The 15,000-nt window shown below is 35.4% G+C and overlaps 2 protein-coding genes across 4 annotated transcripts in view; one reads left to right on the plus strand and one right to left on the minus strand.

The window, feature by feature from the left end:
* The window catches only part of LOC144968222 (uncharacterized), a 38,003-nt gene that overhangs the window by 2,269 nt on the left and 20,734 nt on the right, over nt 1–15,000 (minus strand). For 2 of the 3 annotated variants that reach the window (XM_078906359.1, XM_078906358.1), the window contains exon 2: nt 888–1,041. In XM_078906359.1, the coding sequence (XP_078762485.1) occupies nt 888–1,036 (149 nt within the window). In that variant the 5' untranslated portion in view covers nt 1,037–1,041. Of the gene's footprint in view, nt 97–887; nt 1,042–15,000 lie in introns of those variants that run through there. The other variant, XM_078906360.1, reaches the window with a different exon arrangement.
* Nucleotides 8,363–13,243, plus strand: LOC144969628 (uncharacterized). Its single transcript, XM_078908768.1, has 3 exons — nt 8,363–8,518; nt 11,774–11,908; nt 12,909–13,243. The coding sequence occupies exons 2-3, from the start codon at nt 11,824–11,826 to the stop codon at nt 13,169–13,171; spliced, it is 348 nt and encodes a 115-aa protein (XP_078764894.1). The 5' UTR covers nt 8,363–8,518; nt 11,774–11,823; the 3' UTR covers nt 13,172–13,243.

Here is a 15,000-nt window from a genome sequence, read left to right on the forward strand (position 1 = left end):
TTAGCCAGCCATTTTATGAGCAGTTCTTACTAAATTTGATATTACGCAATTGACGTCACTCACATCTTTGTTATTTTTTTTTTTTTTTTTTTTTTTTTTTTTTTGGGGGGGGGGGGGGGTGCCATCCGTGTTTATGAGTAACTCTCATTTAACTGTATAAACAGACTATATAAACGTTCAAGGTTACACTTAATTTTGTGTGTTGGTCCGTTATATTTCCGGATGGCGATGTTGTGAGTTTCTTCGCCAAGCGCACAGCACCTGTCAATCAGATATATAAACGGTCAAGGTGACTCACAGTACTGTGTGTTGGTAAGTTATATCCGGATGGCGAAATGTTGTGAGTAAATAACCTAAGCATACGCTTCAACAGTCGTAACGTCAGTTCCCTCGTAATGACGAATGGTAACTTAGTAACTGGCTCTAAACTATCGGAACAATGGCGGACGCCCTTATGAAATATTTCTCCGACGAGCATAACAGCGTATCCAGAGGAAAAAAAACCCATTATAAATCTGATCATGTTTTGACTTATATTCTGATCACAAGGCATATGAAGAATACAAAGTTCCGATTTTCTTTGTTCAGAACCACGATGGCCGCCGTTGCTGGGCGACGTGACATCAGACTATTGAAGCCAATTGTGGATCCCGCGTAATATGAAGTTCAAGGGTTTTATGACACATATTATAGATAGTATGCGCTTGGCTAAGAATCATTCCCATCCTGAAGTATAATGGACCAACACACAAAACAATGTGTAACCATAACCGATTATAATCTGGTTAACACGGTTTAGTGAGAATTACTCATGAACGCGGGTGGCAAAAAAAAAAACAAACCCAAAGACCTCAGTGACGTTAACTATCTATCTATCTATAATGTACCTATCTAGATTGCGTTGGTAGACGACCTGTTCACATCTTCTGTCTTTGTCCAACTGTCTCAGCTGATTCTCCAGCAAGTACTGGGCTGTGTTATTACGCCGGCGAGCTCTCTGGTTCGTTTTGTGGCTTTGCCTGGCGTACTTGTCCATCGGCACTGAAAAGAAAAGGGGAACAAAATGTAGATTTAAAGGAAGAGAGTAAACAATTTGTGACCCATGGTGCAAAAATGATATTATATCCCGATGAATTAAACCCCTTAACGTGAATTTAGAAATGGAATGATAAGAACTGCAAACTTTGAATAGCACAAGGTGTTCTGGTGTCTCACTAGGTAGTGCACTAGCTTCACACGCAAAGGGAAACGCAAAGATCGCTCCCGGGGCATAATACTGTTTTGAAACAACGGGCCTTAATAAAAATATATTCAAAAAAAGAAAAGTAGTCCTTCAGAACCATTGGAGCTGGAGTTTAACCCGGTTTCTACAGCGTGAAACAGACAATGGCAATTGTTTGCTATCCTTTGGATAGGACGCTAGTCAATCGCAAAGTATTTTCCGCCAATTCTAACAGACTCAGCTACCCATTCACTGCTGGGTGGGGGGGGGGGGTCAGAAAAAAATTCGACCGCACCAGGGATCGATCTCGGTCCCTTTGCGTGTGAAGCGATTGTTCTACCAACGGAAGCACTTTTAAATGATTTTGGTCAGACATATTTCATTTCAAATATCGATGAAATGAGAAGATTCTATATTTATCACAATTATTACCTGAGACTTCGTTGTAGAAAATAACTTTTCGTCGAAATAAAACGATAACCAACTGTTAATACGCTTCATAATATTATTGATCTCTTCCAAAATGCCGTTATTCTAATTATCTAAACATTAATATTATTTCAATACCCCTGATCGAGTCTTATCAAATGATTTCTATCTAATAAACTCAATAAACTTCATAATAATATCGATTTTAATCAATGATAACAGGGTTATCTAACGCACTTGCTTAACATGAACTGTAGTAGACAGTTATTCCGCTTCATTTCAAGTGACACTTCATTATGTTTATATCAATAGGAGTCCGGAATATCGTATTATCATTGCCCGATGAACCGGTTCCGGTATTGTGGGATTATTGTATGAAGGGCTCCCGCTTCTTGAGTGGCTTTTTTTTCCATACATCGTCAAAACAATTTATTCATTTTGGCCAGAAAAGTTCAAATTTATTTAATATAGCTTAAGATGAACTTCAAGTTGTTAATTTAAATCAATAGACTTTTAAAAAGTGTCTGGTCTAAGAAGTTTTGACAAGTTAAGGGGGGAGGGGGGGGGGGGTGTCACCTTAATCCATTAGTATTCGAGGTGTAAGTTTTTTGGCCAAAATGAAAGTAGTTGTTTTGTTGGTGTACGGCTGTATTAGTCCACAATAAACTGGTGTTCGAATTGAGAGGGGACGCGGACCTATGCATAGCGTTAAATAACAAGTGGATTCAAAGAATAATATGATGAACGTCTCTCGATACTTTGTTGCAATAAGAGCATGATCCATTGAATTTTTGTTGATTCAAAAAGATACAATTATTTTTTTTTAACCGTGGGTTTATGTACACAGAACTAAGAACTACACGGGATAGAGAGAATGTCTAAGATACATTTATATTACATATAATACAATATGTAAACAGGTCTGCGTCTACATTCTATGATGTATAAGTGCAGCTTGTTAAGAAACGATCCTAAAAGTAAAGAGATATTGTTAGTGGTCAATAGGACTTATCTACAGATATACTGAAAAGAATGAAGTTACACCGCAAACACATACACACACACACATACATAAACACACACACACACACACACATATATATATATATATATATATATATATATATATATATATATATATAATTTCAAGTATAATTATGATCAACCCCCTCAATATTGTTTCGAGGATTCGCTCTCATCATAATTAGAATACTAGAAATATTTTATAAATAGCTTCTTTTATCAAAAAGTTGAGCGCTATTATTTCATGGTTTTTGTTTTTATAATTTATATATATATATATATAATATATATATATAATATATATATATATATATATATATACATGTTTGTGTGTGTGTTTATGTGTGTGTGTGTGTGTGTGTTTAGTTGTGTTTATAAACAGCCAATGCTCAGTACTATAAAATGGTTTTGCAAATACAAATTGAGACAAGTAATTGAAAAAAAAAAAAGCGGTCTGGTCTTTTTTAATCTGGAGTCATAGTTCATTATAACAAGGCCCCAGTACACACTTCCAGAATGGTCACTGAACTTTTTGATTATTACGAATTGGAAATATTAATTAGACCATCCACTCTACTCCCTAGATTTCGCACCACGTGACTTTTGAATATCCCAAAAATGAAAGAACACATTTGGAGTCAAAACTTTGAGTTAGAAGAGGACATTAAGTTTGCAACACAGGCAGTAATAAGACAAAGCTGGACATCTAACGTCATCGAATTGTAAGCTGGCTGAGGAGAAGACATAAGTGCATAGCTTGCTAGTGGTACGACACTTGCTTTCGGATCGGAAGGTCCTGGGTTCGAGCGTCGCTCGGAGTATTGTTGAGTCATTGGAAAAGGCCCTTTACTCACATTCTCTCACCGTACTCAGGTGTAAAATGAGTAACTGGCCGCTAACAGCGTTGTCTCTGTCGGAAAAAAATTGTAATATCGCCTAACAGGCGTCATATCTCGTGCTACATGTTACGTATTGCTGTCGGTCAGGGATCCCTTGTAATGCGCTTTGAGCACGTTTAGTGGATATTGCACTATATAAATGCTACATTAAATGAAAAAAAAATGTAAAGCGCGCGCTCTGAGCACTTCCCTGTGAAATGGATGAGCGTTCAACAAATATATTATTTTCTTCTTCTTCTTCTTCTTCTTCTTCTTCTTCTTCTTCTTCTTCTTCTTCTTCTTCTTCTTCTTCTTCTTCTTCTTCTTCTTCTTCTTTTTTATTATTATTATTATTATTATTATTATTATTATATATTATCATCATCATTATTATTATTATTATTATTATTATTATTATTATTATTATTATTATTATTATTTTATTATTATTATTATTATAATGACGTTTTCCCCCCTATTTCCTTCATAATATGACGGTAAGTAATGCCAAGTTCTTTTTATTTGTGAATTGTTGAGGGGGAAAACTTATTTTTGAGATGGACTTTGTATTTCTTGGTGAAAACATAAATGAATGTATACAACGATTGCCTAATATTTTTGTTTATATCATTGGTTTTAAATAGGGTTTAAATAGGCGGTTGACTGGATATCTGAAATAATATTTTGGTTGGCATCAATACAAACCCAAGAACAATAGGGAATTCCAAGTGTTTTGATCATGAAGAAGAAAGTATAATATAAGATATGACCACTATAGATGATTTGAATTCATTGCAAAAAAGTATTTTGCAACTTATTGGTTAAGATATAGAATATCTATGAATAATACTTTAAGTGGAATAAAAGTAGTCTTTGGTGACAATAGATTGATCAAATTCGTTATTTATACAGCGCAAGCTTGTGTTAGATGGTGCGCTAAAAATATATCATTTTCATTTATGATGTGTGTGTTTTTTTTTGTTTTTTTTGGATTAATGTTTTTAAGCGACGTACAGGTTTGATACCCCAATTCATTATGAGTTCATTGTTGTAAAGGAAATCTCAAAATATTACGAAAAATATTTACCATTACAACAATGTTAAACTAGGCCCATAAGTAGTACGGATGTCAGACCTGCATATATGTACACGTCGTCTTAAGGGTTATATGGACTTGCAATACATTCAGGTCATATCAGCGCCAATAAAAGGAGGACAGCATGATCAAAACAATATAGAATTACGATTAAAGCAGCCCAGAACTAGGAAAACAAAGGGGAAATGATTCAAATAGGGAACAGATCAAGATTCCAAGATCCTACCATTAATGTACTTACTGTGACGAACGATTTTCTTTCACTGCGTGATTTCTTTATCATTCGTCAGCGTCTCATTCAAAACCACTTCAAACTTAGTTGACAATATAAATTTGCCAAGGCGAATTAACACCTCGAGTTAAAATACTCAACACATGAACAGTCTTTTCCAATAAAGCTCTAAATTTTGCTAACGGAAAATTTGGTCAATAGGTGGGAAACCTTTCCATTGTATAACGGGGACGCTAAATCCTACTCCTCACTTCCCGCTTAAGGCTTTATTCATCTGTTCAAATTGTCTGCACATTGTATTCATATCTCCTGCTAATTACCCTTTCCAAACAAGACTCCAACGTGCATATGCCCTGAGGTTCTCGTCTTGTTCGAGAGCGGCGAAAATTGCAATCAATATTCTAGTCTCCGTCAATTCTTCCTTACTCAGTATTAATCAAAGCATCTGAATATGCTATATTATCCCCATAATTCCAAAGCGTCCCTTTACTTCATTTAACTTCACAAAATCAAATTCATCTCTGAATTGAATCAGACACACGCTAAGAATCCCAAGAAAGAAGAACTATCCCTCCAATTTCAAACTTGTAAAAGTTTACTTCTCTCGGTTGAAGGTAAATTAATTAATGATTAACATTCAAAGTGGAACGAGATATTACTGTGAATTCAATGCTTAATCTACCATTACTATTATAGTTTGTGTATATATTTTAATTGTGCTATTCCATGGATGTTCGTAAATTGAAATACTTGTACAAACTATATCTATATGTATATTATACTATAGTAAACATTTGTTTATGATCTATGCTATTATTTCATTTATGTTCAAGATGTATAGTGCTTGATGACTGTAACTGTAAGCCAATCCCGGCCACACATCATAATAATCACAATTATAATTGATAAAAATAAATAAATTATAAAATATAAGGGACACATTCCTGTTAAATTCTCATCATGTAAGATAGTTCAAACTGTCAGTTGATGTTTGATATAAATGCAATAACTAACCATTATCATGGAGTTACTGCTTCTTGCCTTTGTCGGCAAATAAAAGCTATTATGATGTGTCGCTCAAGGACGACCCGGTGGCGAAAGACAAACTCGATTGGCCCTAAGACCTTGTTGTTTTAACTCTGAAGGTCTTTGGCTATCACCAATCCGTGGCTAGCACCCAATCCGTGCCCAAACCCCTGATGTCAGTCATCGTCGACACCAGAACCTTCCTGTCAGCCCATAACTACAACACACTGTTGTGAAGTCCAGAAAACCCTGGAAGCAGGAGCCAACCCTGGAACTAGCTGATACCTTCGCCTCAATCAAGCAAGCCGGCTGTTTAAGATAAGCCAAACGGATTATACCATTTTCAAATGTATTTTCCGCAGACACAAATGATTACAAACTAAATAAATCAATCAATCATAAATAAATCAATAAATAAATCAATAGATAAATAAATAATAAATTAGATCCACTCAATTAGAGCTATTCTTCCTGATATTAAATAAATACTTATTGATGTTTGATATAAATGCAATAACTAACCATTATCATGGAGTTACTGCTTCTTGCCTTTGTCGGCAAATAAAAGCTATTATGATGTGTCGCTCAAGGACGACCCGGTGGCGAAAGACAAACTCGATTGGCCCTAAGACCTTGTTGTTTTAACTCTGAAGGTCTTTGGCTATCACCAATCCGTGCCTCGCACCCAATCCGTGCCCAAACCCCTGATGTCAGTCATCGTCGACACCAGAACCTTCCTGTCAGCCCATAACTACAACACACTGTTGTGAAGTCCAGAAAACCCTGGAAGCAGGAGCCAACCCTGGAACTAGCTGATACCTTCGCCTCAATCAAGCAAGCCGGCTGTTTAAGATAAGCCAAACGGGATTATACCATTTTCAAATGTATTTTCCGCAGACACAAATGATTACAAACTAAATAAATCAATCAATCATAAATAAATCAATAAATAAATCAATAGATAAATAAATAATAAATTAGATCCACTCAATTAGAGCTATTCTTCCTGATATTAAATAAATACTTATTCTTTCTATCCTTTCATGTAACCATCTAATTAAACTTTATGTAAAGAATTGTTATTATTGTATTGGGCGTTGCTATTGTCTTGACTCACCTGTTATTAATACGATTAAGTTATAAGGAACCCTAAGGCAATTCTTAATCACCCCTAGATTAAACCTGAGCCGTTTGTGGTAAAGGTTGAGTGGCGCAGCTGGTAACGAGAGCCATATCGCGCATACTAGTTCGAATCCAGACCATTGAGCTATCGGTTGGACTCGATCCCACAACAATAAAAACAAACCCGCCACACTTAGTTTGAGATCACCTTTAAGTCATATTCAGACACCAGCACATGATTATACTAAGAGGATTACACTCAAATGTTAACAAGATATGTTAAACCTAAAAAAAAAACAAAAAAAAAAACAAAAAAAAAAAAAAAAAAAAAAAAAAAAACAACAAAACAATCAGGACATATTATAAGAGAGATGAATTACAATGAAAAAAGATCATACCCCAAAACTAACACTATACATTTGACTGTTTCCCTCTAAGCCGAGGACTCAGGCAAGGGCCAAGTAATCCCATTCCAAGCTAAAGGCACAAAGCAACTTAGAAAACGTATTCTAGGGGGATACAAGACACAGCAAGTGATCACCTGCCAACCAAGGAACATTCATTTTCATTTAATAAATCCAAATCTATGAAAAAATCCTATTTATTTATATTCTTTAGTATGAGACATAAGTAAAGTTTATTTGAAGGGTATGATTATGGGTTCTTAGTACAACAACAACTAAAATCTCACCTTTTTTTAAACATTAAAAGTCCCTTTTATATAGCGCAATATCCACTAAACGTGCTCAAAGCGCTTTACTTGGGTCCCAAACCAACAGTAACACTTAGCATGTAGGTCAGACATGACGTCTATTAGGCGATATTACCGACTTTTCCTGACAGACAACGCTGTTAACGGCCTGGTATTCATTTTAAATCTGAGTGAAGTGAGATAATGTGAGTAAACAGAGCCTTTTCCAAGGACTCAACTATGGCCGCTCATGGACTCGAACCCAGGACCTTCCGATCCGAAGGCGAAGTGTCACACCGCTAGACCACCTGGATACAACACCGTTTTGAGGCGATATGTCACATTTGGAGTGAGTTTTAAACGAAAAAGATGAAGCCGTGCTCGTCCACAGCTATAGAGTAAAAATTCAGTGGTTCAGAAATAAACGTGATTGATTAACATGTGGAAGATAAGTCATGGCGAAACATCCTCAACATCTGCTGAATGGAGGTGTGGCGACGATGAATTGACAGGATGATAACAACAGCTATCTAGTTGAATGAATTAATGAATGAGGCTGTAAATAACTCATTGTGAATTAAATTGTCAGAACAAAAAACCAGAAGGGAATCATAACAACAGAATATTGGATGCGTGGGGATACACCCTTGAAAAAGTGGATATATATAAAGCCTGCTGATATAACATAAAATATTATTACTGTAGGGTTTAAGTATGAAACTGAAGGGATAGCTATTAATGTATATTAGTTTGGTTTACTGTTTTGACTTTTTGATTTGTGGGTGAAGCCTTTGAGAAGGTAAGTTTGATTGATATATTATTTAACTTAGAATAGTACTAGTTATTATTGTAGTAATTGTAGTTAGTAGTAGTAGTAGTAGTAGTAGTAGTAGTAGTAGTAGTAGTAGTAGTAGTAGTAGTAGTAGTCGTAGTAGTAGTAGTGGTCGTAGCATATGTAATAGTAGTAATAGCAGCAGTAGTAGTAGTAGTAGTAGTAGTAGCAGCAGCAGCAGCAGCAGCAGCAGTAGTAGTAGTAGTAGTAGCAGTAGTAGTAGTAGTAGTAGTAGTAGTAGTAGTAGTAGTAGTAGTAGTAGTAGTAGTAGTAGTAGTAGTAGTAGTAGTACTAGTAGTAGTAGCAGTAGTGTTAGCAATTGAAGTAGAAGAAGTGATGATAGTTTTAGTCGTAATGGTTGTAGTTGTTGCCGTAGAAGTGATAATTACATATATATATATATATATATATATATATATATATATATATATATATATATATAGTGTAGTTTTTGCGCTGCTGTTATGAGAGTAGTATATAATGTGGTCCGTTATCCATAAATTAAATTCATTTCATTCAGTTCTATAAAATGCTAAATTATTACTGGCTAACAAAATAAAACAATCAATAGATTGACATTGACTGACATTTTAAACTTCAAGTCCAAATTCCTTCCTATCATGAAACAACCTATTTCTAAGATTTTGTGCAATTTTAAGATGCATGATAGAAAGTACCATAATTTTTCTCTTTTTATATTTGCATCGTCAAACGCAATACTCTATCTGACAGAGTCATTAGATCTAGAACTATTTGCAGAAAAAAGGTTAAAACTTGTGTAAACTTGACCTCTTATAAGATTAGGATTGAATTAAACGAAATGGTTCACATATCGGGCTGAAACAAAAATAAAAAAGGTAAAACAAATAAGTTTTTTTTTAAAACAGCCCAAAAAAGCCCCAAAAATAATTAACGTAAAATTTTAAAAGAGAATAACCCCCCCCCCCAAAAAAAAAGAAAAAGAAAAAAGAAAAAAAAAAAAAGATTGTCACGACAACCGTATTCATAAACCTTAGTCTTTTCCATTTCGATAAAAGTAACGTTTGATAATAATAATAGATATATCTTTATTGTCCCCAAAAAAGTGGCAATTTGTCATTTGGTTACACATTTATAACAATACAATATTGACATAGACACACTCAAACAAGATGCACACTAGTAACATAGTAGTTATCGTTGAAAAAAAACCCAAAATAACCCCCCAAAAAACCGGCATCAACATCATCATCATCATCATCATCATCATCATCATCATCATCATCATCATCATCATCATCATCATCGTCATCGTCATCATCATCATCATCATCATCATCATCATCATCATCATCATCATCATCATCATCATCATCATCATCATCATCATCGTCGTCGTCATCATCATCATCATCATCATCATCACCATCTTCATCATCATCATCATCATCATCATCATCATCATCATCATCATCACAACAACCTTCCTAATAATTTCGTTACAATCCTTCACTTCCACCATTCCCCTATAACACCATTCACCATCTTCATCATACTCCATATTATTATAATAGTATTCCTGTAACAAGCTATGAGAGGGAAAGCCTGTGGTCCTCCTCTCTCTCTCTCTCTCTCTCTCTCTCTCTCTCTCTCTCTTCTCTCTCTCTCTCTCTCTTCTCTCTCTCATTTCTCTTTCTCTCTCTCCTTCCCCTCTCTCTCTATCTATCTATCTATCTATCTATCTATCTATCTATCTATCTATCTATCTATCTATCTTTATCTATCTCTCTCTCTTTCTCTCTCTCTCTCTCTCTCTCTCTCTCTCTCTCTGTTCTTTCACGCCTATGTCAGAAATAGTAATATCTTCATATTATATACATAACATGCAATTTTGTTATAGTAAAGTTACATAAAATAATGAGATTTGCATATCAAATGTCTTCTCTCTTCCTTTCTAAGGGTAAGAATCTTATCCTTTCTCTCTCCCCCCCCCCCACTCTCTCTGTCTCTCTCTCTCTCTTTCTCTCTCTCTCTCTCTCTCTCTCTCTCTCTCCCTATCGCCTTCATTCTTATCTATCTATGATTAACTCACCCAGCTATCCCCATAAATAGTGTGCTGAATGTCGTGAAATTGAGTGAGTCCTTAGTATTTTCTTTTCTTTTAAAACATTTCTGGGTACTTGTAAGTTTTAAATAGCATGAAACATTCCAAAATATGGCAACTAGGTAGAATTGTGTGAAAAAAAAGATAAAGAAGTTTCAACACATCTATCATGGATTCAGCACATCTATCATGGATTCAGCACATCTATCATGGATTCAACACATCTATCATGGATTCAGCACATCTATCATGGATTCAACACATCTATCATGGATTCAGCACATCTATCATGGATTCAACACATCTATCATGGATTCAACACATCTATCATGGATTCAGCACATCTATCATGGATTCAGCACATCTATCATGGATTCAGCACATCTATCATGGATTCAACACATCTATCATGGATTCAGCACATCTATCATGTACACGTCTGGACGTGTTTTACTAGTTAACTGCCGTATTCTGGAAAGACCGACACGTATTTAAAAAATTGGCAAGAAAACTCGTCCTTGTGGACTCAGGCTAGTTTTCTGGTCAAATGTTTAAATACGTGTCTATCCAGAGTGTGGCAGTTAACTGGTAATTAACTAATCAGATCGTCAAAGATATCTATACGTGTCTATCTGTCACAGTATCTCTTTCATTGGTCGTAACACGTCATTTTCATTTCTTTAAGGTCTTTACTTATTGTTTCTTCCCAAAATAGATTGCGAAGTTATTTCCTTCTTTCTCCTACTGATTTATATTCCGTTACAGCTCAAGTATTTTCTCTCTCATCCTATAAAATTGCCCTAACCTAACATTCACTTACATATTAAATCTCTCCTCATCAATCATTTTCAGGATTTGTCCCAAAATGTCATGCCTACCAAACACACAAAAGGGAATTTTTTACACTCAGTCTCACTATGGATAAGAACTTGCTATACATAATTTTATGCAGCAAAACTAACCTCACAAAACACATGGAGTTCTAAGTATAAACAAATAATTTTCTTCAAGTTTTCATCTGTACAAAACAAATGTGAAAATAGAAAATATTCATTGTTTCTTGACAAATGTGACAATTCACCTATTGTTGCTAAGGAGAGAGTTGTTTTTTTTAAAACCGTTGTAACTTTGTTTTTCAGAAAAAAAGTTTTTCCACCTCCTGCGGACAAGGCACAAGGTGGCGTCAGCCATGAAGGCCTCCAAGGTTGTTCTCTGTTTAATTGTGGGACTGTACCTGCCTGCAATACACCATTCCCATCCATTACAAGTACAAGGCAAGTAGTGAAAGTATTAGAACGCCATCAGCGTAGCAGCTAAACAGTCATAAAGCACATAAATTACACAAAATTATTGAAACAAAATAAACATAAAAGCTCCAAAACAGAACAAGCACGTAACAAGGTAGTTTCTACCGTAAACTTTTTTTTCAGTCAACAACAACAACAACAACAACAACAAAACAAAAAAAAAAACGATTAAAAATGGAATACCATATTTAGAACCTGGATAATTAGTATTGGTTTTGATATTGGCCAAAGAAGGATTTTAGTCAGATACGTTCACTGCTATCTACATATTTTTAAAATAATAAACTCAATTTCTTGCATTACTTTGATCCTCTTTGACGCGTAACGGATAATCTTAAGAAATGCAGACGGTCTACGAAAAAGATCTTTTCACTCAGATAATTTACAAATGTTTCAAGGTCCATCGAATGTTTCTTTTTCTGCTGTGGATACGCACTGTTGATATTAACATTGAGCATCTAATAACAATCCCTGTATCATTACAATAATGAGAATACTGTACATTGGATGTTTTGTGTGCTGTCCTGTATGTTTTGTGTCTTAGGTTAATCGTCAGGTAAACATAAGTAAAACATAAAACAAAACAAAAGTTAAGAAACTAAATTGTCATAAAAAGCCGTCATTGCGAGCCACATAGTCCGTGGAGGTATCCACTGTTTCTGGAGTTTGAAATGAACAATAATAACTGTTTGATCCCATTGGAGAGACGTTATTCTATCATAAGTTATAATCAGTTGGAATTTAAATATCTTTCTACCAAACAACTGCTGAATGGGCAGAAGGCTCAGACAAAATCTTGAATTGAATTGAAAATGATACCTTTCTCTTTGATTAAGAAGCAAGTGCTCTACCGACTGAGCTATCGGAATTCCCCCCCCCCCCCCAAATGTGATAGACAAACCCTATATAAATGTTATGATATTAGATCGATAAGAAAAATGATTATCTAATTTTTTTCTTGTCACAGATATTGTTGTCGAACCAGTTCTTACAGAGGAGATTGTTCTAGAGAATACCGACCTCATCGCCTCCTGGAACCCGCAGAAGTCCAACAACAACGACCCACCAACACCAATGATTCCTGGGAATAGCGATCTACAAGGGAATGCCATTCAAAATGCTACGTTGCTTCTAGGAGGTCTGAAAACATCAGCCTTTCCTCGACGGTCTCGCCAAAAACGATGGATTTGCTCACCTATGCCATGCTGTAGACACAAGAACCAGTGTTAGGACAGTCTCCTATTTCATGAAGTCAAGGCCGGTATAATGAGATTTGAATAAACCAACTCTGCTATATTTTAATCTCGAGGCTTTTCCCGTGTTTTTTCATGTTTTGTTTTTAATTAATGTTTTTGATCCTTCACCTTTACAAACACAGATAACTGCAAGTCGACGTATACTTATCTGCAGGTCTGATAACCCAAATTGTTATGGGCTCATTGTTGTAATATGGATACTCTCAAATCAACGCAAAATATTGTCCATCACAACCATGTTAAATCGCGTCTAAATATCAGACCTACTTATACTATGTGCATTAAGCTTTAAGTCTATCTCGAATGGAAACGTAACAGGGAATAGTATAATGACATGGAAGTGGAGGAAGGGATGGATCAGGACATAATTACATGTCACAAGGTCTTACATTTGTGTATCTATGACCACATATGTGATCCGTTGACTCAAAACGGTATTATGTCAGCATGTAACCCCCCCCCCCCCCCCCAAAAAAAAAAAAAAAAAAAATTAAAAAAATAATAATAATTTTTTTAAAAATAGAGCATTTGTATCGCACAATTGTCACTAAACGTACTTAAAGCGTGTTAAAAGTGGGAGAAAACTGAATAGTAAGTCTAAATTACGAACTTTGAGTGAAATCAATTTGCTTATCAAAAACAATGAGTACCGTTTCGTGAACTTTCGTGAACTTTAAAGAGCTTAAATGTTGCGATTTTAGTAATTTTGAATTTTGACTTTAAATTCAATTTTCAGCATAGAACTTTAGCCACGACATAACATCTTCAGGAGACGGTTCATCACATAATATGACTACACTCAACATCTTCTGACTTTATAACATAATGGACATCCTACCACCGGCTTTCTGTCGCGGAAATGTTACTTCAAATATAACAGCTTTATGAAAATTCACAATGGTTAAAACGAAACGTATCGAATTCAAAACCCTTCTTCAACCAAAATCAAAAATGAAAACGGCAATATTGCCGAACTCTGGAAAACTCGTAATTAAAATTCTGGCCAGAAAACGTCCTTAAAATATCGGTCGATTAAAATGACCCTCAACTTGGAAAAAACTATCAAGTCTGGGACTTTGCAAGAGTTTGAGGGTTTTAGCCGAGATAATTGTCATTTTAATGGATTGATATTTGAAGGCGGAATTAACTTGTCAAAGTTTTAAATGCATGTTTTTTTCTATTCCAGAATAAGCCAAAATACTTCATAAAAATTTCAGATAGGCGGGGAAAATTCTTTTCACGAAGGACCATTGTAAACGATGGCGTTTATAATTGTTTATCCATGTTAAGTGTTTTTGTTGTCGGCTGAAGAAGGGGTTGAAACACAAAACTTTCCATGTTATTTCATTTGGTTATTTGTTTAATTTTGAATCTGTTATATTCATTTTTGCACAATACTGCATACAGTCCACATCCTCTAGCAACGTAATATTCACTGTCTAGATTTCTTTCAAGAGAATCGCGCAAATTAAGTGGCAAGTTCATTATGGATCAAAAGAAATAAAATAAAATAAAGTGAGCTTTTATACAGAGCAATATCCACCAAACGTGCTCAAAGCGCTTTACAAGGGGTCCCTGGCCAACAGCAACATTTAACATTTAGGACGGGACATGACGCCTGTTAGGTCAGGTACTCATTTTACACCTGAGTACGGTGAGAGAATGTGAGTAAAGAGCCTTTTCCAAGGACTCAACTATGCACCGAGCGAGTCTCGAACCCAGGAGCTTCCGATCCGAAAGCGAGTGTCATACCACAAGACCACATAGCAGCATCAAACGCTGGGATTTGAACAGTCGACTTTA

This window comes from Berghia stephanieae, chromosome 3, assembly GCF_034508935.2.
Source record: "Berghia stephanieae isolate SIO BIC M18660-M18661 chromosome 3, UCSD_Bste_1.3, whole genome shotgun sequence".
In the NCBI taxonomy this organism is placed as follows: Eukaryota; Metazoa; Mollusca; class Gastropoda; order Nudibranchia; family Aeolidiidae; genus Berghia; species Berghia stephanieae.

What these genes read in the sequence shown, in the direction of transcription:
- LOC144969628 (XM_078908768.1), top strand. Translation starts at nt 11,824, where the DNA reads ATGAAGGCCTCCAAGGTTGTTCTCTGTTTAATTGTGGGACTGTACCTG. An exon ending in CCATCCATTACAAGTACAAG is followed by an intron (nt 11,909 to 12,908) that starts GCAAGTAGTGAA and finishes TTCTTGTCACAG; the next exon opens with ATATTGTTGTCGAACCAGTT.